Source organism: Anas acuta, chromosome 12 (genome assembly GCF_963932015.1).
Source record: "Anas acuta chromosome 12, bAnaAcu1.1, whole genome shotgun sequence".
Taxonomy (NCBI): Eukaryota; Metazoa; Chordata; class Aves; order Anseriformes; family Anatidae; genus Anas; species Anas acuta.
Window position 1 is genome coordinate 20,669,697 of NC_088990.1, and position 26,500 is coordinate 20,696,196.

Below are 26,500 nucleotides of genomic sequence, written 5' to 3' on the forward strand. Positions count from 1 at the left end.
GAAACAGGAGAAAGTTAACAGGGGCAGCTATGTATTAAACTGATGTGGATTATAAATTCCCAGGGCCGTATCTTTGGGACTAGTTTATTTCAATCTGTCTAACGTTTTCTAATAAGTTACAGTATTTTTTAAAATAGGGAAGATAAAGATTATAAATCTACAAGTAATTTTATTTAATCATCAAATTCTTGTGAAGGACTTTAAGACATTCCATTGTATTAAAAAATGTAGATATTTGTCGCAGGCTAAGTCCTGGTTGGTGCCTGCAGACAGGCATGCTGAACTTCAAGATGGGCATGTTTGCGTATGCTGCATGTGTACGTATTCTGACCTCAGCCAATCTGTTCTCCTCTCACTGTTAAAAGTCAGAACTAAATTGTGCAGAAATCTGTAAATTAACATTCTGGACAGTTCTGAGATTTTATGTGCATAAATATGTGGCCCACACCCCTGACCTCATGCCACACCTAGTTATAGCCCACTTGTTTGTGTCATGGAAAAGTTGCGGTGACCTCTCCGATGGTTTTGTGCAGTTCACAATAAGGCTACCTCTGCTTGCTGCACATTTCTTTGCATGCAGCTACATTTATGCTAATCTGTATGCAGTGCCAGCACAGTTTTGGCCATGTATATTTGACCTGTACTTTCCAGTTTTCTTTTCTCTTGTAATGTGTTCATAATTTCAACAGATCTGCTATGGAACCACATATTAGCTTTATTTTTCATACAATTGTACTAAATCCAATCCTTTTGAAATCAGATAACATCCATTCAGACTGAAGACATTTCAGGGCTTTCACATCCATATTCAATCTAAGTAAAGAAAAGCAGGTTAAATAAAATCCAGGTTCTCTGAAGAGAAAAGAAACCATTATTATTGTGTAGAGAAATCAGAAGAAATAAAATGGAGGGGAGGACAAGTTTATTTTAAAAAATAAATAGAATATCACTGCCTACAGTTTGACTTTGTCTGACTAAAAGTTAAATTAGTATTACAGATGAGATTTTTTAAAGATACAAACTATGAAAATGAAAGACAAAACGTGGGATTTTGAAACAGACATTGTGACTCAGGAGCATAAGTTCTATTTTTTTATTTTAAATTCAGGGCAGTGCCATGAAGTCTGGCTTGACGGTTGTTATTGTAGCACAGCATTTTGGTTTAGCTCAGGTTCCAGCAGCAGTGTGACTGTGTCAGTGGGTGCTGTGCTGATTGCCTGTGCCTCCTAGCGCCTGGGTTAGCTCAGGCACAGCACTGCTGTGGCTCTGCTGTGGCACTCTGTGACCCAGTTCGTCACCGGGGGATCTTTACATAATGCTCTGCAATGTGGTACAGATATGCCCCATGGCGTTGCTGAAACTTCCTACTCGTGGCTCCCAGGGAAATTGCCTCTTGGCCTTTTGTACAGACATAATACTTTGCTTTTCAGACTGCAAGACACATTGCAGCTGACTCTCTGGGATTTATACAGGGAGATTGGAAGGCATCATCTCCTTCAGCCTGTGGTCCTGTGTAGAAACTGATCCTAGCTTGAAGCCCAAGATTTCAAGAAATGGGGTTTTGCCAGCAGCAGCTAGTACCCCTTGGGAAGCTGTGTGTAAGCACAGGTGTTTGGGGTGCAGAGTGGTGATTGCTCTGCTTGCTCCCAAAGGACTAGGGAGCCACAGACACAGGGCAGCCCTCAGGGGACTGGGAGCCAGACCTCCCTTGTCTCCTATGGCAACGTTAGTCCTCTTCCTTTAATCTCTTTTCTCTAGCTATTCCTAAGCCATTGCAATACTTCTGCAGCTTAGTGATGACACACGTTGTTGTGCTAAAATAGCTGTCAGGCCAGAAAGTGGGGCTTCTTGAAAATGTTTGTCTTGTGTTTCCTACCTACCCTGTGGTACTATCTTTGTCATTTTTTTCTTAAGTGACAAATTAAAAGCAAGAAGAGGAAAGTAAATGAAAAAGCTATAAAGAAAGAAAGAAACAACAAAAAATAGACAAAGCTATGAATGTCTAAGTAGGTGATTAATAATGCCTCTGGAGACATTAATTATGGCTATGGAACTCCTTGAGTCAAATCCTAACCACAGCTTAAGGTCATTGATGCTGAACTTACTGGAGTGTGAGGAGTTAATCATTTCCATCAATAATGACCGCGCAATTCCCTCTGTGAGGCCTCTCCATGCACATCACACACTGCCCACCACTGATTTGGGGCTCCTGCATCTCAGCACTCAGGTATATGCTGTATGGAGTTGCCAAGATTTTCAAAGTTGCAAGTGATTTTGGGTGCCCAGCTTCAGACACTTTAAAGGAACCTGGGTTGTGGCAGGCTGTGTTCTCTGCATCACCATTCCCCAGATGTTTTGGAAAAACAAAGCAATAACAGTTAGATGTTTAATGTCTGTAACAATAATAACCATGTAATTTCTTGCAGAAAATATTTAGATTACTGTACTTAATCATACTTTGCATAGAGTAATTACAAAATTAGTGTCTGACTTCACAAGCAAGTATCATAATATTATCATGGGTGAATGATGGATGTAGGCATATTTACTTTAATTTCTATCTAGACAAATTATTATGGCTATTCTTGAGAAATAAATTTAAAGTGGGTGTTTTTTCCTTTTTTATATGATAGATGTGGATGAATGCCAAGCCATCCCTGGGATCTGTCAAGGGGGAAATTGCATTAATACTGTTGGATCTTTTGAGTGCAAATGCCCAGCTGGACACAAGTTTAATGAAGTGACACAAAAATGTGATGGTAAGAACTTTCAGAACTTTCTTCTGCAACTAAAGGGGGGAAGTCTTCTTTTTGGGGCCAACTTTGTTTAGGAGTTTGTTACAAACTTTCCAGTCTCTTTTGCCATGAACATGCAAACAGCATTCTTCACAGCAAATATGAATAATGGTCATTTCTCCTTCTAAAACAGAGAATCTTAAATATTGGCCCTGCAGCTTTTTCCAGCCTTTTATTCATGTAACATTTTGCAGACTTAAAGGTACATCTGAAACAAGTTAAACATTAAAGCTGAAAATGTTTTTAACTGATATGTTACTTTTAAAATGCTTGAGGCACATGTCTCTCTGTGGATCTTTTAACCAAAAAGTATATATGACTGGAAGGTTCAACACATCCCCACCTACTCAGTTAAACTGTATGTGACATTAATGGGAGTTTTACACTGCTGAGTGAAGACCACAGGACTATGGTCTAAACTCATCCTTATGGTTGCAGATATTAAAGAAGGGCAAACATTTTGTCTTTCCTTATTGGTAATCCTAATTTGGAAGTTTAGCAGGTGCTAGATATTAGCGTTGAGATTTGCACTGCATGATTATTGAATCTTGAGAATTTTTAACTGTGATTTGATAATGGTTTTTCTTCTCTGTAGTGTAATAATCAGGCATAGATACTGCAATTCTAATTTTTGAGGGGAAAATCTGAGTATTAATCACTGGCTTCTTTACTGTCCCACTGACTTTGGCGGCAGAGGGTCTGTCCTCAGAGTATTTTCTGAATGTCCTACTTTTCTGTTACTTGACAAGCATTTAGCACCTTGCAGATTAAGCCTTCAGAAAGATGAAATGATGAAGAATGACCACTACAGCTTAAGGTGATTGTGAAAGGGAGGTGTGCATCCACCACCCTTTCTTATGTCAGGTGTCTTTAAGGAAGTACTCAAAATTTTGTAGTCATTTTGGAAGAATTATGACAGTCTTTCAAAAGGAAAATCCGTATTTCAAGAAAAAAATCATAATTCAATTACATGTTAGGGAAAGCAATTTCAGAAGAGTGTGTACATAGCATGGCTTTCATATTGACTGCCAATGGTTTTGGCAGAAGGTAGCCCAGCTTCAGGGTAGAACAACATTACAAGTATTTCCTTCAGTGGATGAAGTATCGAGAACAGGACGAATAGGAAAGACTGAACATGTGCCTTGTTAAGTATTAATACTGAGCTCTTTTACATCTAGTGTTAATACTGTTAAGTATTAAAACTGAGAACCGCAGGCTTGCTGCATTGTATAAACATTGCTATGGTGTTTTTTGATTGTGAAATCATATTTTATTTTTTTTTTAAATAAAAAGAAAAGAACACCTTCAGAGCCTGCAGTTCTTCTAACAGTTGAGAATGATTGACTATCCCAAGAACCTGGGATAACTTGGTTCATTTCCAAGCCTTGCCACAAATTTTGTGCACCATCATGTGAAATCTCTTTGTGAAATTTCTTAGCTGCAAAGATGGGATAGACTTTCCTTTCTTCTATTTTATACCTGTGCATTGTTGAACTTCAGCAGACAGAGATTTACCTCCAGTACATTTTCATATAAAATGTACCATGCAATTTTCATGAAAGCCTTGTAGGTATTAATAAAATTGAAAGAATTGAAAGTAGCAGCCCTATACCAGCAGCATGAAATAGGACAGTGATTCGATAGTTAAGAACATAGTGATGTAACAGCTGAATATCCATTCTGATTTCCTGAATTATCCCTTTAAGTTGAAATTTCCACTATAAGACAAGGTGTTTGGCTTATTGCAATTAATTATAATTAATTCTATAACATAATAATAAACATATGATCATGTACTTGGTTTAACTTCTTGTCCAGCAGATAGGATTTCTGGCAGGTGTAACGTCTCCTTGGTCCCTGGTTTCATAGACCTGGGAGCTACCTGCTGAATTACTAGCACCATTTTATTGTGGGTCCCAGCTCAAGTAAGATCATGACAGAAATCATAAGGTACAGTGAGACATCAGAGCAAGATGGGAAAAAGAGAAGTGTCAGACAAAGTCCTCTTTATTATCAAAGCTGGTAGAAAATTAGATTTTAGGTGTTATGTTATTTCACTGCTTCAAATCAGTATTCCTCTTGCAGTTGCATTAAAGCTGAAATAGATATATTTCTGTGGTGATTGGAGGGAGTAATTTTTCCTAGAGTGACATTCATGTCTGTGAGTACTTTGAGTGTACTTACCTTGCATGCTTAATAATGACAATATTGCTTATATGAATGTCAACACTAATATAAATAGTGAAATACTGTTTGGATTAGGCTCAACCCTAAAATAAAGAGTGGTGATTTTGCTTTTAAAAAGGTCAGACTCTATATAAACAGTGGCAACACTGACTTTTAGATAAACATTGGTGAATTTGAGTCAGAAGATGCTTGAATCTGATCCATTTACAACTGCATTTTTCTCTGTTATTTAAGGGCTCTATTCAGACCGAAATTCAATTTCCACATTTTTTGTCACTGAGACTTTTGGGACTCCTGCAGAGTATAATCCTGGAGCAGAAGCCAGAAGTCTCTTAGCAGTGCTCCCAGGGCAGTAAGGCTGGAGGCTCTGGCAACACCCTTGAAGTAGCACTGAACAAAAAGTCACACCCCTCTCACACACCCAAGCAAGGAATGTGACCCACATCACGACAGCTAGCAAGATGCTAGGGAGGAATGTGTGCACAGGGGGTCCAGGGCCCCGCACAGTTTGGGATGGGACAATCTTTACTCCTTTCCCGGAAAGGCAAGGGAAAGATAGCAGACCATCCAATTCTTTACCTAGGGAAAAAAGAATTGATCATTTTTATATTACTATCTTCCCAGGAAAAGGAAAAGAGAAATCCTCTCTACTTGATAAAAAGCACATTAATGGGCCTGTGGGACTTCGGGTGTTCCCCCATCTGTTGGGGCCAAATTCCAATTTAGGCGTTACATTTAAATTCTTCAAATCATTTATAATGACTACAATATTATTCATTCCTTGCCTTGGCGTGTTGGGTGGTGTTGCAGTATTTCATCTCAGAAATTTTTGTGGTTGGTGAAATCATTATTATAGCCATGTGTCTATCTGTTTGTAGATCTCTGGAGAAGAGGTTGTATAGGGAGAGTCCTGTGATACCATGATTTCTGGCAGGATTCTCCCTTTCAGGAGAGCTAGCTGCTCAGTGATCTTAGATGGCTGTGACAGCGAGTTGTCACTGATCACTCTAAAAGTAACCTGCCTTTCTGGTCTGCTTTACTAATTCTTCTTGTAGGTACCAGAGAAAAAAGTGAGTTCTTTTCAAGCTCAGCTGGACTCCAGGTTCCTAGATGAGAGCAGTGCTAAGTAGATACAGCTGCAATGTTAAGACAGTCACTGAAAACCAGGGGGGGAGTAACAACACAGCACAGGCGGGCTATTGATGGTAATTAAGGAGCAGCTGAGACTGGCATAGGCTGTTTTTTGCAGGACTGTAAATGACATGAACTCCTAAGCATGGAAGAAACCTTCCCTCTGTTCATGTATGCAGCAATGATCAGGTATAAGATGTGTGCTATTTTCTCCAACAGAAATTGAAAAAAAATCTGCATAGATCTATGCTGATGATTTAGTATATGGTTTAAAATTTGTTAGTGATGGTACGGTTTTTTTTTTTGTTTTTTTTTTTAATTACTGACAAAATCTGGAGAGAAAGAAATCTGACGTGCTTTCTGTGGTAGATATTTCAGTTTCTAGAAATCTGTAGTGTCAAGTAATCTGTTGAAATTTCAGTACATTCACTTAGTGGCTTTTTATTGCCAGAGAAACAGGTGAGGAACAGAAGGGTACTTTTTGTTGCTTGTAGTCATTGTGCTTTGTGCTACAATCCCGTTGGATTGCATTAGTTAACTAGTACCTATCTGGTCAGTTTTGTATGGGGGATTTTTAAGGAAAAAACAAATACAGTAAGGGTAGGCAATTTAGTAGGTGCCACAGATCCCTTTAAATCAGGGTTGCCTGTCTGGTGCCAGAAGATGCTGTGCAGCTGGAGATACCACAAGACGTAACAGTTATGTTCCTGATCGCTACTGATTTTCTTAATCCTAGTGTGCAGAATTCAAATCGGCAGTTATTGCTTACTTACAGTTAGTAAATCCTTTCTGCAGCTTTAGATTTTCATTCATCATTATTAAGCAGCAAAACACACCGACCTTTTGCAGTTTATAGATATAATATGACCTTAGATTCTGTGTCACTTGCATATATAAGATAGCTAACAAAAGATCCTGATCCTGGTTTGAAACTGCTGATTGTGTCCCTAGTACATAAGTTGAGAGGGGTATCAGGCTTGAATTTGATCATTAATGATCAATTTGATTATGAATTTGATGATTAATGTTAATTATAAAACAACTTTTCTCATGCCTAATACAGCTAATCTGACCCTGCTTCTCTTTTTTGCTTTAAGATATTGATGAATGCAGCACCATTCCTGGAATCTGTGATGGAGGAGAGTGTTCAAACACAGTCAGCAGTTATTTCTGCAAGTGTCCTCCAGGGTTTTATACAGCTCCTGATGGTTTAAAATGCATAGGTGAGTAAAATACTGTAAATCATAATACAGTAGGTGTCATGAGCATTCATGAATCTCAGAAATGGGTTAACATTGTACCAGAAACATATTTCACCTTGTGATCTTTAAATCCTTCTTTTATATAAAAGTACATAATGTGCCTATATTTGTATTCCAAAATGAGGCTTTCATTTACAAGATGTTTCCTCTTTCCTTCTTTGTTGTGACCTTCTGTTTAATTTTTTGTATTAGAATTTTTCTGTCATGTCGTGTTTGTTCTCTTTAAGTAGGCAGAACATATTTAACAATTATACTTGATATTCTTGCTCTTGTGTTTGTACTTGGTTTAGTCCATGTTATATTAGAGTGAGTCCAGAATGGGCAGAGGATTATCCCGAGGATTATCTAAGGGCTGGAGCACCTCTCCTGTGAAACCAGGCTGAGGGAGCTGGGGTAGTTCAGCCTGGAGAAGAGAAGGCTTCAGGGAGACCTTATAGTGGCCTTCCAGTACCTAAAAGGGGGCTAGAGAAAGGCTGGGGAGGGACTCTGTCAGGGAGTGTAGTGATAGGACAAGGAGTAGTGGCTTGATACTCAAAAAGGGTAATTTAGATTAGATAATCAGAAGAAATTCTTTACTATGAGGGTGGTGAGGCATTGGAACAGGTTGAGCTCTTTGTTGTTTAGTACCTTTGGTATATAATGATTTGGGAAAAATTTGAACAAAAATAACTTCACAGAGAAAAGTACCAAATGATATTAATTTTCCCAAGAGTTCTGGAAGTAGTTTGGGTTATGATTCATTTTGAATCATTCTATGTAAGTGCCATTCTATTTCTGCAGGTTGTGAGAAATAGACTGTTTCTTGCATTATCAAGAACAGAATTTTAGTAGATTAGACGTACTATATACGCTTAAAATTCTGGCTGAGCATTACTCTTATTGCTTCAGATGAATAGCTCCTAAATGACAATCATTAAATCATTGATTACCATTTGTAGTTAATATTTATGAAAGATATTTTTGCACTTTTATGTAGCAAAAACTTCTGTGGAGATGCTCAACTGCTATTTGCGTTTTACTTTTTATATTCATTGCTCAGTCAGGTTTGCCCAACATTCCCCTCCATTCCGGCAGTTTTCCAGCCTTTTTTACCCACTGTATTTGCAGTCTGAAATAGTTTAGCTAAAGAATGGGGTATTTAAATGATGACAGGCTATGTTAAGTAATATGCCAGACCATGAACCATCATTGAAATTTTGGCTTCGTGTCCAAGGCAAAACGTGCTAAATGGGAAGCATTGTTAATTAGCTGCAGATATTTTGGATTTTGTCTAATAGGCAGACTGCTTACTTGCTATATTAACAGGGATGGAACCCAAATCCGTATTAGAGATGGGCAAAACATTTAATCTTGATTTAATTACAACATGCCTGTCTTAAGTGAAAAGTGTTAGCTGAACGTGTCTATTCTGTTAGAGATGAGGAAATGCTTCTGAGAAATGTATCCCTTATGGGACTCAAATGGAGCAGCACTGAAGCCAAATATCCGAAGGGAGAACTGGGAGTTCCATTATGACAAATCTTAAAAATTAGAATAGATGAAGCAAATGGAGCTGGAGAGTAGAAATAAAAGCGGAACGTCTCAACCAAAGTACATCGAGAGTGCTATTAAGAAAGCTTATAAACCTGGTTCTGGCTTTCATAAATTTGTTTGCTCTGTGTTACTTTTAGATTACATTTTTTTTTTTCCTTCCAGAAATTCCTGACACCTATATTCAGTGATTTTTTTTTTTAATTTTCAAAATAGTTTTTAGTGAAAAATATTATAATTGTTAATTCTGAAAATGTATTTGTGAATAGAAAAATGTTTTTCCCTCTATTTTTGACCTTATGCGTGTTTTCCCTTTTGCAACAGAAAATAAAAGAGAAAAAAGAACTAAATAAGGAAAGAATTACTTATTAGGAATATGGCAAATACTCCTAATAAGTAAAAACTCACAAATTTACCTTCCTTTTCTGAAAGTGGTGTAGCTTTTGGATAAGCTCTTATGCCTGTAGGCAGACAAAAATGTTTGCTCTTTGTTTATCTTTTTATGGCACGTTGTGTGCTTGCACAGAACCCACATAGACACTTCTCCCACTTCTGTCCATTACTGCATTCACTTGCTTCAGAACTTCGTACTGACCAAAACTGGTAAGACTGAATGACAGGGGTTAGGGGTGGTTACAGTCCTCCCTTTCTGCCCATGCACCCCACCATCACACCAAACATCTGAGCGTACCTCTCCTTTGTGTGAAGAGGAGACTGTGTAACAAACGCAGTGGAGAACAGTTTGCATCAGAGCTTTCTTTGATTTCAAAATGGTAGATCAAGGACTACGTGTGCTTCACAGTTTAGTTGGGTACCAGGAGGCCAGTAACAGAACTGAATAGAATTTTTTTGTCTATTTCAGAATTCCATTGTATCATAACAAGAGTAAACTGAAGTTTGAAAACAAAGACCAACTGTTTTTGTTTTTGTTTTAGCTGTACTGCCAGTAATATCCGTGTTCATGGTTCCAGCTAATAAAACGAAGAACCATCACAGGCTCTCCCAACATATCACTATATATCAATTTCCTCAGAATAATAAGAAACTTCCCTGCATTTATTTTTTTTTTTTTTACTTGTCTACTAGAATATCTAGTAAACTCTGGAAAGCACTGGTTAGACAGATGAATGCCTTGTATAACTGAGATACTGTTTCTTTTGTGCATGGTGTCTGCTGTTGTAAGGTTTTATCTGTGACTTTTTCCACTACATTTTGACAGCAAATGTTTGCATTTTAAAAACAAACTTGATCTGGTTTATCATGCAGCATCAAATCACTCTACAGTTTTTATTGAATTTGACGTGGTATGATGTATTGTGAAACAATTGCTCAGAGCTTTGTATTTATCACAAGATTACTTTATTTTATTTTAATTTTTTGCTCCCATATACATTTTATTTCCCATTTCTAAGGTAGGGTATCTTCTGTACAATGTTGTTAGAGCTGAGTGTACGAAATCTGGGTATGGGATGTTCATTGTACAGCACGTGCTTACCCTTTTCAGATAAGAAGACAGTATGTTTCCCTAAACAATGTGACAGTACTAGTTAAAGCTGTGCTGCTCTCTTTTGCCTGCAAGCCTATATCTTGTCAAATCACTACCTACTTCAGCTGGGGAAGGCGTGACAAATGAAATATAAATTACTCTTTTAAAGAGATCTGCAATGCTGTGAATTTTTGCTATGTATCAGTGGCTTTGAAATAAAGCTTAAACTCAACTGATCTAGTACTATCTATCTATCTCTATATAGTACTAACTATAGAGTTGACACTGGAATTTTTCATTGGAGGCCCTGCATATTTTGTATACTGAATACCCATTTCCATTCTGTTTTTCCTCCTCTAATTCATTGCTACCACATTTCACTTTGGCTTTCACACAGGAGGTATTTCACCTGTGTTGAATCCCACGTAGACCAAATTTTATCCAGATTTTTGCGGGTTTCTGCCTTTGGTTTTCTTTTTCCTTTTTAATGTTGAAAATGCTATATCATTGATCATGTAATCAAAGAAGAAAAATGGGACATGTCTTTTTTGTTAAAGTCACATTCATCATTGAACTGATGATTATGTATCCATTTTTTTCTCTTGGTAGATGTGCGTCCTGGATACTGCTTCTCTTCCCTGACGAATGGGCGCTGCAGCAATCAGCTCCCCCAGCCTTTGTCCAAAATGCAGTGTTGCTGTGACAGTGGCCGATGCTGGTCTTCTGGTGCAGCTGGTGCTCCTGAAATGTGTCCGATCAGATCCACTGGTATGAATCCACCTGTATTCTGAGTGTGATTGAACATTGAATTAGGCAGCCATTTTCTTTCATCAGTAATATTTTTGTCACAGGATCACACACAACAGTTGAGGCTAGAAGACACATTGAGAGATTGTTTTATCCAGCCCCGCTGCTCAAAGCGTGGTCTCCTATGGCAGGAATGCCAATAGGCTAGGGCATGCAAACATTATCAGAGGATTTTATCAGTAGCTAGTTGATGTTTTGTAGCCTGGATATTCTGACCCTACCTGACTGAGGTGTTGTTTTCAACATCCTCTTTAGGCTCAAGTTAGTCCAGAGCTTTCTAATAGATTCATCTGCAATTTCATTCTCATTGGAAAACTGGTTTTCTTTCTCGTATGTCTAGCTGTTCGAGGTGCCATTCTGGAATTTGACACAGAACATGGTTTCTGTCTGCCATCAAAACGTGTTGTGCTTTAGTGCCTCACTGCTTATTGAGATCCCCAGTTAACATGAATCTGGAATTTACAGAAGATGGTGAGCAGATTGTGAAACTAAGTGTGAGGGGGTAGAGGAAAGATGTTTTGAGTTTGTTCAGGAGTGGAGACTTAATGAAATACTTTAGAAATGAAGAACACAAGAAGCTTAAGGATTGCTAGGAGGAGCTCAAGGGAGGTGCAGGGTTTGGGGTCATAACACTACTGCAGTATAACTCTGAAGAAATTGTCAAAGAATACATATGGGAGTGCTTATTATTCTTGTTTTTAACCCTTTGACTGAAACTGTAATACTGAAGCAGAAAGATAAGATCAAAACTGTGGGAGGTATCTTCCTGGTTCTGTCACTATCTCGTTAATAATATTTAAACATCTTAAATATCCAAGATTGACTAGAATAATGCTAAGAACATAGTATAATCTATCGATGATCACCTGAAATTGGAAGAGGACGAGACAACTCTCAATCTTAACGCAGTCCCTGTTTTCTTTACATACTTTCTAATTATTCATATCTAACTGCTGAATAAGCTGGGTGGAAAAGTGAAGTAATTTGGCACAGGCCACAGACTGAGACATATGGTGGAAAAAGAGCTAGAACTCAGACTTCCTGATGCAAAAAGCCATACAAGGTCTCCCAGATCATGGCTATATTCCACTTTTTTCTTCTAACTTGGGATATAGATTGAGACTGAACTTTCTCTTTTCAAAGGTGCTTTGAAATATTTGAAAAGCCTTACCTGTGTGCAAGGTATTGCTGTCATTATTTAATCATGTTCATTTATTCCTCAATATAGCCTGAGAAAGCAAGATGCAGAATTTAGAGCTATCAGCGAAGAGTACCAATGGCCCAAAGTCTCTCTAATTCTGAAATGGAAGCACACAGCGATATGAAGTGGAGTACTGGTTGCATAATGTAACCAAGTAGCTGCATTTTCAATGTGGGCAGCAGACCAGATGGTACTATAAAATAGGCTGTTTATTGCTGGAAATTATACATGGAGATTAAAGTTGCAATAAAAAAGGCTTGCACTGTATTTCTTTGCATAACACAGCAATAATTGTTTATATGGAGTGACACTTCGCATTGACACTGCAAATAATTCAAAAGTGGTGTGTCAGGCACCCAGCCACGTGTGTGTTCAATTCTCACCTAAACCATTCGCTCGTGTGTGCTGATTGTATTCGTGGGCAGCCCCAATGCTGTGACTTCTTTTTGCGTGGAAATTCTCAGCTCTTGGTCAATTGCCTTTGGGTACTTGAGCATTACCAATCTGGAGTGAAAAAGAAATAAAGTATTTCCTTTCACAGAAACTAATCACTAGGTTGTAGAAAATGGATGATTAGAAAATTGACTATTAAAACTACTGTTGTTAGAAAGAAATTGCACGCTGTTGTTTGTGAACGTACTTAAGTGGACACTTCCTTCTGAATGTCTCTGTGTCTGTTTTATCACAGATCACTGACTGAGAATGGATTCAGCTTACTTATGAATAGGCAAAATAGAAAACTAGAACAAAACAAGCAAAATACAATACAATCTTATGAACGATTTAAAGATTAAGTCACACTAAGAAACAGTAGAGGGGAATGCAGTGATGTATGAAACAAACTGATCACCTAATAATATGAAAATAAACACAAAGACAAAACACAAACACAATCAGGAAAAGCAGAATTTGGTGCTACCGTATTTATTTAACAAAACCTCCGTGATTCAGGAAGAATTTCTAACATATTTTACAAGTGAAAATAAAAGCAGGATGAAAGTGTTGAAGGCTGAAATACTCAACCTAGATCTTCTAACACTGGATTTGTTTTTCAGTTCTCATTTTTTTATATTGGTTCAGAAATTCATGCATCATTAGCATTTTGTTTTCATTATATAATTCCTCCCTCCAGTTCTGCCATAAACGGTACAATTTTGAAGTTCAAATATAATGGCTGCACAAATAATTATTTGTGTACACATGAATTGTCGGCAAGAATCAGGTCAGCTGGAAATGTGGTCTTTAATTGTGCGCATTTTTTGCATCACATCTTCCAAACCCACACTTCCCAAGGACAAAAGGGCTGGGGGCACAAGGAAAAGTGAGTCAGTAGGGCAGATGCCACTAATAAAGATAAACAATAGAAGAATGTGTAACGCTCAGTATAGATAGCGTTTACAGCAAAACAAATCATTTTCCCCTTAAGGGAAGGATGAATTTGGTGTGGATCTGACTCAGTTTCTCTTTGACTACATTCCTTAGATTGCACCTCATTTGATTTCTGCTTTAAGGGCAAACTTTGTTTTCACAATGAAATAGCACTAGTGTATTCATTCTCTAATTGCTTTTGCCTCATGGTTTATGTTTATATTTCTTTGTTTTAGGGGATTAACTTTTAAGAAGTACAGTAGAAACTGTTGTTTGTTTGCTTGCTTGTTTTTTACCAGTCCAGTATTCTTATAGCTTTATGGGAGGTTTTGTGTTAAATTAACTTGGGATCAAGTCCAAAAGTCCTTCTTTTGGTAAATTTTTCACTGAGTTCATCAAAGATTTGATGATTGAAATCAGATTAAGATGAAATTAAGATCAGGTCCCAGTTTGACCGTTCAATTTCATATCCAGAAAGTCAGTTATGTTAGCTTTGTACGAGCAGTCTTTTGACAAGCAGCATTAATACCCTTCTTTGGATTAATGACGTGATTCACAGAACAAAGCTTGTTGTTATGAAGAAAATTATAGGCTCAGAGTTTCCAAATTATTTAGAGTTTGGTATTACTAATCTGACATGCTGTGAAAAGGGGGGAGTTGGATTAAATGGAAAAGCTACAAGAGTCTAAAACAGCAGCCGTGTTTTTCACATTTTAGATGAGTATCGCAAATTGTGCACAGTAGCCGCTCTGCTGCCAGCAAGACCTGACATTCCTCCGGGTCGTCCTGAAGTCATGCCTCCACCTGTTGTTTATCCTCCTCTGGTCCCTCAACAGCCAGAAATTGTCTATCCATCTCGGGCTCCACCACCTCATGGTAAGAAGGAAGTATTGACTTTTTCCTATACCATTTGCATTTAGTTTATATACAAACATGCATTTCTGAGGAGCAGTTTGTTCTCTTCAACTGTTATCACATATTTTATGTGGCCATATAGTTTCTAGATATCCTTGTAATTGTAGCCTGGTTAACATGTATCTTACAGCAAGTGTACCTCATTGTTAGTGTCTTCCTCCTTTCTATAGGATTCCAACATCGTATCTTTACTGTCTGTACTGAGATGTATGTATTATAATAGTTACATTACTGTCATTTTAAGGCTATTGTGAGCTTTGCTGTATGACAACATCATGCAACATGAATAGCTTTTGAACTAAGTTGTGATAGTTACTTTAAAGAGTTTGTCTATGAGAAAGCAGCTTCTTTCAGGTTGTGTTCCTCACTCTCACTTGGCCAGGTGATATACAGGTAAAAATACTAGTCTGGTGGGCACTGAGGCGGACCCAATGTAAAGAAAGAACTGTTCCAGTGATACACATGAGATAGGTACGGTTTCACTAGAACAACATAGAAGCCAGAGCTGAATAATGACATATTCCTTATTCTGCCCTTTCTCAGGGAATTTACTGAGTACCCAGATAGTTTGCAGTAGGCATGTACCACCTAAAATCACTTGGCCTAACCACATTTTCTTTTGCAAGTAAACACAAGTTCGTTTGACCCATGCTCTGTGCAGATGCAGGCAGGCTCCCTTTGCACTTACACCAGCTGAAACTATTTAGTCTTGGTTCAGCTCCAATCTGAGGTAATAAGCCTAAGAGGCAAAGTATACTAACTCAGGCCTGACACTGCACTGATGTAGCTGCACAGCTTCTGGTCAGCTGGGAGCATGGATAGAACCCGCTCATGTCTGTCTGCCAAAGTCCGTATAGGCACCTTCCAAGGTTATTCCTGCTCTCTGTTGCTGTGCTGTGTTTGAAAATGAAGATAACTGAACCAGTCTTCCTTCTCCTTGTTACAGCTGGCCTTTGACAGAGTCCCTGCAATTCCACACACCTGCTTTTCCCCTGGGTCCAAGCAGTTTTAGGCCATTTTTGTCCTGCAAAAGAGGAAAACTGTATCAGATTTGCCACAATGAAAAAGGCAGTGGTTGTTAGCGGGTTTCAGACAGATCTCTTAGAGACAAAGTGCTGTCTTCTCTCTTCCAGTGCTGATTGTACTATGTAATTCATGTTGTGATGGAAGGTAAATGTTTATTTTTAACGGAAAATGCTGTCCAAGTTGCAGATTACCAAAAATGATTATGATGAGCTATTAAAATATTTTTCCAACTTTTTTCAGTGATCTTGCCGGTGAACTTCACTGACTATTGCCAGTTGTTCCGACATCTCTGCCTTAATGGGCGCTGTATTCCCACTCCTGGGAGCTACCGCTGCGAGTGCAACAAAGGATTCCAATTGGATGTTAGAGGGGAATGCATTGGTATGTGATTTTTTTTGCTGTAAATCACAGAAGGGAATTTTATTAAACTTTTTTTCTTTTCTAGACAATGTAATAACTTCGAGTTCTTATATAAAATAACCCCCTGCCAAACAAACAAACAACAACAACACACCGAAATAACTTCATATTTAAAAAGACAGCAAAACTTCTTTCAACAGCAGAGTTACTTTTACAGCAGTTTTGTCCTTAAGACAGCATATAACAAATCTTGTAACTTGTCACAAAATTATACCAAATTAAGGATTTCTTATTAATCTGTGATTGTAATTTGTTTCTTAGTGATTTAAAATGACATCTTTAAAAAGTTACGATCTCTTTGAGTATGCAAAAGAATTATTGTAAACAAATAAATAAAATAAAATAAAAAAAAATAAAAGCAGCCATGATCTTAAACTCAGTAAAATTAACAAGTCCTCTTTCAGCTGATCAGGAGTACCTTGTTGGACTCTTGAGGCCTTTGATTTTGGAACTCAGCTGGAGTTAGATGAAAGGAGCAAGGATTAGCTGTCTTACAAGATTTTGCTTCTGTCAAAATCCGTCCTGTGGTGCTGGGAATACAGACATGTGGGATCAAGACCTCTACCACAATATCTTGTCTTGAGTACTCCAGTTTCCCAGGTCCTGCTTAGCTTAGAACATGGGATCCTGTTAGTGGGAATTCAGTGGTATCCCCTCTCATTTTAGATTGCAGCACACTGTTTCTCCAACTACAAAACAGTAAAATAACCCTATGGACCTGAATGTCTTTCAACCAATGTCTTAATAAAAATATACTGTCTGTGTCTTGCAGATGTTGATGAATGTGAGAAGAATCCATGTATCAGTGGAGACTGTGTGAACACCCAGGGATCCTACATATGCCAGTGTCGTATAGGATATCAGAGCACACCAACGAGAACAGAGTGCCGAGGTAAATCACAGTTTTACAGACATATCTGTTTTATTGTATACATACCAGGAGGGAAAACAGTTTTTAAGCAACATTTAACACTTGTTATGTATGATATAAAAAAAAATCTAAAAGAAAATAAATACAGCAGTAAAAAGAGCTCTTCCAAAATGATTAACCTGCCTTCCTCAGACAGGGTTATGAAAACAGACATTTTGTCCTGTGCTGAAAGTATGTTGGCACCATTTGTGGCTTTGAATTGGAAGACTTTTTTAAAAAATAAAAACAAAACAACAACAACAACAACAAAAAAGTGTTCAGTCGTTTCTTCTTTTGCTCCATCTCAAGGATCTCAAGGACAAATAAACATACCTTATTTGAAACAGCACTTTACCTACTGCTAAAAGACTAACACAGGTAGGAGATAAAATAAGCACTGACAGAGGAAGAAATCAGCATAAATTTCAGCTCACTAAGGTGTGAAGAAGTGACAGAGCACACAAAAGGCTAGGTGGGGAAGCTGTAGAATCCCCATTTGTGTTTTTGAAGAACAAGGGCAACAAAAGTCCTGATGGTCTTCACCCTGTCTTCAGAAGTGGGGAAGGTGTAGCTCCTCAGTTTTCAGCCCTCTGTCAAGGCTCTGTGACTTCCAAACTGCCCTGAGGTGGTAATTAGACAACACAGGTGGATGCAGTCCTTTATGATTAAGTCATAATGAGAGACTTTGGGCAGAAGAATTAATGACTACTTTGATATTCCACAAGAAAGGAGGCATCTAAATGGAGTAGGATAAATTTGAATGCCCGAAGTCCTAGCTTGTTATAATATTTTGCTTTCTGGAGTAAAAGAAGGATTCCCTGAACATGCAGTCATCGTGAAGCAGAGTTTCTTAAAGAGCCAGAAGAAAGCTATCTATATTAATGTGTGATTTTTATTTATTTTTTCCTTTGTGAATCTGAAAGGTATTTGTGGTACAGAAGCTTATTCCAATCCAGGAGGACATGCAGAGCCAGCACCTCTGCTGCATGTTGCTGGGAATATTTGACTTAGTTGCTGCCAAACAGCCAAGTTGTGGAAGCATCTTCATAGTTCAGCTGACTAGTGGTGAAGGAGTGCTGAAGTGGAGTCTCAGTGGTGATGAATTCACTCATGAGTCATTTTTGTCACACGCTTTTAATATGACTGATTCATTACACAAACACATGGTTGTCAGAAGCCCAGTAGCTTAATGGCATTAACGTGTGGTCACTTAGCAGTTCCTTTGCAGTCTATGGGAACTGTACTTGCTTGACAGACAGTTCATGAAGTGCTAAGATATGCAGAATCTTTGTTTTCTGAAGGAATTTTTAGGACCAGTCTAGGGAAAAGAAAAGGGCTAGTGGGGTACATTTGACAAAATATGCATATAGCACTGGAGCCTGCCAAAATCAGCATTTACTGTAGAATTACTTTGTGTGACTACTTTGTAAATTGTTCTATTTTTTGCATATACAAATGTGTCTGTGGCGATACACTTTTGCAAATGTATTCCTTACATCCGTTCTTGAAAAATGAAACCTCTTTAATGACCAGATGTTTATCTATTCCTTGCTCTGAGGTTCCATGGAAGGTTTTCTGCATGATAAGTTTGATAGGTGTCTGATTAAACATTGCTGTCCGTAACACAAGCTACTAATATAAATGCTAATAGCATTCCTTTTAATTTTAGTAGGAGTTTCACTAAATTAATATGTTAATTGGGAACTTAGATAAATAAGGTTACTAGAGCTATGATTAATGATCAAAATGAAAAATGCTTTTCAATTGCAGAAGAGTAGATGTAAAATGGACCTCCATAAAAATGAAATTTTATGGTGATTAACTATGAATTTTCAGGAATCAACGCTTTAATAGTTAAGTGCTTTTTATAATCTACCTGATATTTTCAAAAGGAAGAGATCATACCTCACACAGAGGTGGCAGCAATTTCAGGCATTTCAGTGAGAGGGGAACTTTGAGTTTTAGAAGTTTCCCTGAGGAAAAAGAAAAATCCGTAATGATATTTCGCAACTTGAAAATTCTAAAGGTAACAGAAACAAGTGATGGGTCTCCAGTCAGCTTTCTGAATGTAAAGAACACCAAAATTCTGTGTTAATTTCCTGTACCATGATTTAGATGGAAACATAGAAAGGTTTGGATCAGAAGGGACCTTTAAAATCATCCTTTAAAATCATGTAGAGCTTAGGGATATGGTTTAGTGGGGACTGTTAGTGTTAGGTTAGAGGTTGGACTCGATGATCTTGAGGTCTCTTCCAACCTAGAAATTCTGTGATTCTGTGATCTAGTTCCAATTCCCCTGCCATGGGCAGGGACACCTCCCACCAGACCAGGGCACCCAAAGCTCCATCCAAAACTGGCCTTGAACACTTGCAGGGAATGGGGCATCCGCAGCTTCTCTGGGCAACCTGCTCCAGTGCTTCATTACCCTCACAGTAAAGAAATTTTTCTTACTGTCTAACCCATACCTACTACCTACTCTCTTTCAATGTAAAACTGTTACCTTATCAGATCCATGAAGGTAGAGATCCTAACAAACTCTAAAAACTAAAAGGCCAGAAAAATCTTGATTTAGCATTCAGCCTACCCCGAAGAAGAAAGCTGGCAGAGTAACTAAAGTCAGGCTCAGGTACAACTGAGTGCCACAAAAGTGGGGAAAAGGGACTGAGCACAGAGAAAACTCGCTTTCTGCATTACTGATCAATGATGCTTGTTTATCAATTGCGAAGAGGTTTATCAAGCCTGTACGCTTTTGCTGGTTGTCAAGAGGGATGCTAGCTGCCACTGCCACTTAAGCAGCTCTTGCCTCTGCTGGCCTGGTTGCATGCTGGCAAAACAGGTATTTTAAGGGCTTTCTTATTAGCTTCCTAGAAGTACCATGCTGCTGGGAAGGCAAATCTAGGATCACAATTTCAAGAGACATAAGTTTCCCCTCAGATACCTGTCTAGAGAGCAGGGGCACTGTTCAGGAGGACTCCTTGTCCTCTGTTCCTTCTTCAAGCACAGCAATGTCCTTCTGTGGAGAGGGCTTGGGGAAGGGCACCTCCAGAATATTTGGGAAGATGATGTGATTGTACTATAGATGCATTTGCATAGGCTGGTTGAAATCTCTGTGAACAGAGTCCCCTGTGTGCAGGAATCTCTGGGAGATGGTCCAGGCCTTGATGGAGAACACTGAGCAATCTGAAAAATGTCTAGACAGTCTGTCTCAGCATCTCCTCTCCCCTCGTTTGGAGGCAAGGGAGAGCTGCCAGCCTTGTGTGATATCACTGTTCAGGTCCTCCAAAGCACTTGCCAAGCACCTCCTGAAGAGAGAGGGAAATGAGGAGCTGATGTTTCAAATATAAAGCATGAAAAATACCTTCTGAGGTGGAAAAGTCTCAAACTCTCCTCTTACTTTACAAAGCAGCATCAAAAAACAAACTTCCCCTGTCTTTCCTTCGGTAGTTAGCTATTCTTAAGTTAAATTTCAGTAAAAGCATTTTAATGATGATTGAAAATGGAAAAACAAACAAACAAAACAGACAAACAAAACCAAACAACAACAGTTAAATGGGTCTGACTCTTGTTTGAGCAAGCTGCTGGGTAATGTTCACTGAAATTCTTTCACAGCAACTTAAAATTTCAAGCTGACAGAACATTTTCCATACCTGTAGCATTTGGTTGTGGAAATCAAATTAAATTATTTCTCAGGTGAATATTGTTTCCATGTAGGGTTAAAAATCTTGGGGGAAGGAAAATGGGAAAAAATCCTCTTGAGTATAAAAAAGTCCTAAAACATTATTTTTCTTTTTGTTTGGCTTTCAGACATTGATGAATGTTTACAGAATGGTCGTATCTGCAATAATGGACGATGCATAAATACAGATGGCAGTTTTCACTGTGTGTGCAATGCTGGATTTCAAGTGGCAGCTGATGGGAAAAACTGTGAAGGTAAGACTTTTCTGAAGTTACTCCATATTAGTTGCAATAATATACAGTTGAAAGAGGTTATTCACATCAATAAAAAAGAAAAGGACCTTTGGTGAGAGGGAAAGGAAAGGAGCAAGGAATCAAATTTCTATATACCTTTTGCTGTATCTGGGAGGGCAAGTAAACTGTCTTTTGCAGCCAGTTCTGGAGCCTTGGCTTGGCAAACCTCAACAGGATGTCTGTCCAGCAGGAGAAATAGCACATACCACTATGGCAAAATGCAGTTTCTTTGATGGGAGTGGTACATTTTAAAATGGAGTACAAGTCACATGCTGCCTAATTTTACTGTATGTTTAACAGCATACTTTATGGGATCTAACTGTGTGACTAGCAGTGTGTTTTATGCAGATGCAATCTGGGCTGACCCATAAAGTCTGTTTTTAAGAAAAATTTGTAAACATAATTGATGTGTTCCTACCTCCCAGACCTTTAGCAAAGTTGGGGGGGAGGGGGAAAATGTTCTTTATCATGCTTCTCAAGGTCCTTGGGAGGGTTCCCAATGATCTATTCATACATTAAAGGAATTTCAAGCACTGTTCTTAGAAACATTTTTGGCAGAATATTATCTCAGTGATTCAGCTCAAAGACTTAATGCCAAAATTCCTGGTTGGGATAGATACATGATTTTTTTTTCTTTTTTAATCATAAATTATTTTTGTCTGACTTAGCCTGTAAGTAAAAAGAAAACACACCATGTCTAGAAGTGTAATTTCTGTCCAAGACAGCTGCAATATTAAGGAAAATAGCACGATTCCGAATATATTGTAATGTCATTATGATCCAGTGATTTTATGTGCTTGTAGTGATTCTGTTAATCCTTGGTAGAGACAGACATTTTAAGACTGTTTTACCTGACTCTTTTTTTAGACACAGTTTAGCACTATAAGTTAGTTTTTAAATATCTAATTATGGATCTGTATCGACTAAAGGTACTTGAAAATGAATATATTTTGGAAAAAAAAACAAACACTTGATTCTGATTTCTTCCTTTCCCACCAAATACCATGTGCTAATAGTAATAAGAACCAGGACATCGGTAGTCTGGTAAAATATTTTTAATTCCATTGCACATGTTGCCAGAATGTCTGTTGCATCCGCTTATGAAACAGTTTCATCTCTGGCATTGTAATGCATTGAGTTTTGTTCTTAGGAATACGTACGCACACACTTACCGGTAAAGACCGTGTGCCATCCCTCAATGTAACTGTGTATAGTCCTTTATATGAAATTGCTAAGTAATACTGATTTTCTTGTATGCGATGTCCAAAATTTATCTCATTTGCACCAGCATGAAGTAAAGACTAAGAGCACATAATATATTACTCAAATCAAGCACAGAAATTTCTTGTCTTTGCATGAGAGAGAGACTGACTGACTGTGCAGGGTTCAGAATAGCAGTATATGCTGTTCTTATTTGAATTCTTATTCTATGCCATTAGGTCAGAGAGTGAATAATACCAGCATGAAGCTAGTAAGTACCTCTACTATGTGACCTGTCATGCCAAATCCAGGAAGGTGCGAGTTTTATTTTAAATGGAAATTGATGATGAAAATGCAGCAGAGTTCAATGTGCTCCTGCATGCTTGAATGCAGTGGTGGGAAGTCTCCCACACTGGAAATCTTAAACTCATCAAACAGAGGTTACAGAAGTTTTTACTTCTAACACAGGTATCCACTCCTGCCCATTCAGGTGTTCTTAGTAATATAAAAATACGTTTGCCATTCCAAATGCAATCTGCTTCTAACCTAGCTTCCGTTTTCATCAAGTTTGCAGGCTCTCTTCAATTGCATCCCACCCCACCCCCTTTTTTTCTAAAAAATCTTTTAAAGGTTTTTACCAACAGGCAGTTCTTAAACTGTCCAGTCTCTCATCTATTTTGTCATTCTCTTTACTTCTTTTGTATGCATACCTTTGTATGTTAACTATTCATGAAAAACTGGAGTTACTGCTTTCATGAATAACCGAGGGCAGTGCACTGTGTCCCACTGTATGTTCCCATTTATCATGTACTCCTGACAACCAAGAAGGAAATTAAGGTTTACCTTTTGGATATAATTAGTAGGAGTTCTTTTACGTAAACAGTATAAGGATTACATCTGTTATGTGCATTTTCAGATATGGATGAATGCAGCATAAGAAATATGTGCCTGAATGGGATGTGCATCAATGAGGACGGCAGTTTTAAATGCATTTGTAAACCAGGGTTCCAGTTAGCATCTGATGGACGTTATTGCAGAGGTAAGCACTATAAGTAATGGATTCCCAAAGCATGAGAGTTATATTACTCTTGTAGCTTCAATTTCCTTACAGTGATCCTTGGCGACAAGAAACACGGGGCAGAGTTCTCATCAGATATGCTTTTTTAATTAGCTAGAATGATTTGTTATTGTGGAAGACAGCACTCAGTCTTCTTCAAACTGCTGAGCAGCAGCCCTGACCAACAAGTGGGAAATATTTTTTGATCAACAACTGTGTGATCTGACCTAGTTCAACTCTTTTAACTCTTTTTTTTTTTTTTTTTTTTTTTTTTTTTTTTTTTTTTTTGCCTATGAGGTCTTCTGCAGTTTGGCTCCAGCACTTCTTGTGCTTGGTGTTTTCAAGTTTTCTGCCTTTGACCACCCAAACACCCTGGCTCACTGCCTTCCTGGGGTCTGTCTCCCATTCCTGACTGGGTGTCTCCAGTCAATACAGTATTTCCAAGGAGCGTGCAGTACCCCTTGTGACCGAGATGCAGACATGAGCACCACAGCGAGATTGTCTTTTGTGTTTGCTGCACTAGCTCAGTAAAAGCTGCCATGGGAGACACTGCAGTCTTCTTGTTGCTAGTTATGTCATTGGAGTTCCTGTTCTGTCCCATCAGGAACTGCAAGTTTTGTGTGTATAAATCTTTGTGTTTCAGTGCGTTTTATAGGCGCAAACCAGAAGTTGAAATAAGGAACAAACAAGTGCTGTGCCAACTTACTTACAGAAGCTGAAATAAGGAATAAGCAAATGCTGTGCCAAGTTACATAGGATTTTTCTTTTGAAAAATTTAAAATCTTTCAGCTCTAGGAATCGAGGTAACTAAAGTATTTACGCTTCAGTAAATTAAAAAAACAAACAAACAAAAAACAAAACCAAAAAAAGAACAGTGCATTATACATCAGCATCTTGTGGACCAGTTACAAAATTAAATGTTTGAATTAATTTGTTTTTGAGAGTTACTGACATTAAAGGTGAATTTCTCTGGATCCTTTTGCTTCTTGAACACTGTATGGGTCTTAGATCTGAGCTGCATGGTACCTAGACTTAGACTTTGGATCCAAACTAGGACAATGATTTATTGGTAAAACATCCAGAAATTCTCTTGCATTTGTTACCTTTTGCACTAAATGTGCAAGCCACGGCTACCCAGCTTTCAGGCAGGGGATTCATATATTATAGCAAGAGGAGACCCCATTCTTGCTTCATAGTTTTGATTGGGAAAATAAGTTGTCCTTTAATTTCTCAGACAAACAAATGCATGGATCTGTACATGTGTCCAATTAGTTTACAAGCTACTGTCTGCATTGGCAGCAACTTTCACACACTTAACAGCAATCAGCTGTATTTACATTCTTACCTGTTTTCCAAATAGTGGGTGTATGTCTGCACTTTGCCAAGGCTTATTTTCAAGCTGATCTGTGTGTGGGAAGGCAATGAGACTTGGCCTCAGACTTGGCAGGGAAGAGTTCAATGCCTATCAGGCCTTGGCACATCAGACAGTCTTGTTCCCAAAGACCACTCACTGGCTGCTCTCTGTGTTGTTAGCAGGGATGTGACTAACTCATGAAAACTCAGCCGAAAAACTTGTTTTGTGCCTTTATCACCTTTTGGTATGGCCTTTTGTTGTTGTTGATAGGTTGTGTTTGTTTGTTGGTTAGTTTTATTTTATTTTATTTAATTTTTTTTACATCAGTCTGTTCACTGAAATGCCATCCAAGAAACTGGTACATAAATTGCTTCAACTCTTTCAAAATCAAACTTGGGATACTTGACTTCATAGCCTCTCTTACATGCCTCCTGGCCAAACAGGACTATGGATACAGCCAAAAAGGGGTTTCTGGCCCTAGAGAAATGTTACTTCTGTGCTTCAAAGGGAGAATATTTGAAAATTATCCAAAATTGCAGGCAACTCAACTGATTTCTACTGGAAGTTGGAACAGATGTTATAGTAAAATAAAGGATTTCTCCCACTGCTTTTCAACACTTACAGTAAGCCTTGTTCTCTATGAACGAGCATGCAAACAATCATTAAGTATGAAATTGCTATTGGGTGAAAATCAAACCAGATTTTGAGACATTGACACCCAAAGTGCACATATTCCCAAATTCCCATATGTGTCTCCTTCTTCCACTCACCCAAAGCATCATGAAAGTCCCAGGAGAAAGTAGTGGCTAGAATGAGCACAACTCTGTGGTAAATGTCTCTAGTCACATTAATAAAAGTTTAAAATTGATCCTTAATAATGTTTTTTCCTTTTACATTTTAGTGTTACTCCCTGTAGAGTCCTCTCTGTATATACCACATGTGTAGAGTAAATAATTCCTGTCTTACAGAACATTTAGGTTCTGAAACCCTCATCTTTCACACTGTGTATCCTGAATTTGTTTGTGAAGTGAATGCATTAAGATCTTACACAAGCTTAAACATGCAGTTAGTGCTCACGCATTTTGGGAACATGTGTATGCACAAACTGACGTTTCTGCAACAAGTTGGCTACCTGCCTGAGCAATTTTGATATGGAATTGACAAGTATTTTTGCCAAATTCTTCAGGAGATCAACAAAAGAATACAAGAATTGCAGTGTGAAACATGTTACTCGTACAAACATCTCATTTGATGCACTGTAAGCTGAATTTGGAAATGTTAAGAATTTCTAACCCAAAGTTAGGAATACTGTAATTGACAGTTCCATAAAACTGGAATTTAAGTATAAGTACAGGGCATATGCTTGGCTGTCTGGTAAAAATTCCACTCAGTCTTTATGAAGTAACATGCCAAAAAAGAATGTTACACCACAGTCTTGTGTATTCCCTGTAATACAAGACATATTAAACTTTTTCACCATTAGGTTCTTCCACTGATGATTTGCTGAAGCTTTTTCAGAAATACTTATATCAGGCAGGCAGAGGTTTAAAGCATTATTGAAAGCTCTTGCAAGGCAACTGGAAGTGGGAGCTTAGTAGTCTGAGTAAATTTTTCCTGGTTAAAATTAGAGGACTTAGTGTACCCAGCTGGCACTACTGAGCAAGCTAAGCAGAAAAGGCAAAAACTGATTGGACATGGAGAATTAATATATTAGGTTGTTTTCCAGAACCAGGTTGAGGTATTCTGGCAGAAGGCAGAAAAGTGAGTATTTCTGAAGTTGTCAAAATGGTGGCTTTTACCACAGAGGACGGTGGACCCTTGTCAGGGTTAGAAATTTGGACTGCATGTGCAGTTGACTTACTGGGTGGAATCCAGGCCCTGG

General features: G+C 38.2%; 1 protein-coding gene and 1 long non-coding RNA gene across 6 annotated transcripts in view; one reads left to right on the plus strand and one right to left on the minus strand.

The window, feature by feature from the left end:
• The window catches only part of FBN1 (fibrillin 1), a 159,886-nt gene that overhangs the window by 57,538 nt on the left and 75,848 nt on the right, over nt 1-26,500 (plus strand). For 3 of the 5 annotated variants that reach the window (XM_068695254.1, XM_068695257.1, XM_068695255.1), the window contains exons 8-15: nt 2,634-2,759; nt 7,211-7,336; nt 11,001-11,159; nt 14,485-14,643; nt 15,949-16,089; nt 16,901-17,020; nt 20,843-20,968; nt 23,124-23,246. In XM_068695254.1, coding sequence (XP_068551355.1) covers nt 2,634-2,759; nt 7,211-7,336; nt 11,001-11,159; nt 14,485-14,643; nt 15,949-16,089; nt 16,901-17,020; nt 20,843-20,968; nt 23,124-23,246 — 1,080 coding nt within the window. Of the gene's footprint in view, nt 1-2,633; nt 2,760-6,177; nt 6,303-7,210; nt 7,337-11,000; nt 11,160-12,426; nt 14,113-14,484; nt 14,644-15,948; nt 16,090-16,900; nt 17,021-20,842; nt 20,969-23,123; nt 23,247-26,500 lie in introns of those variants that run through there. The other 2 variants (XM_068695256.1, XM_068695258.1) reach the window with 2 other exon arrangements.
• On the minus strand, nt 12,782-21,237 carry LOC137862845 (uncharacterized). Its single transcript, XR_011100549.1, has 3 exons — nt 21,104-21,237; nt 15,544-15,706; nt 12,782-12,903 (listed from the first exon to the last, which is right to left on the minus strand). It is a non-coding gene; the product is annotated as an uncharacterized lncRNA (long non-coding RNA).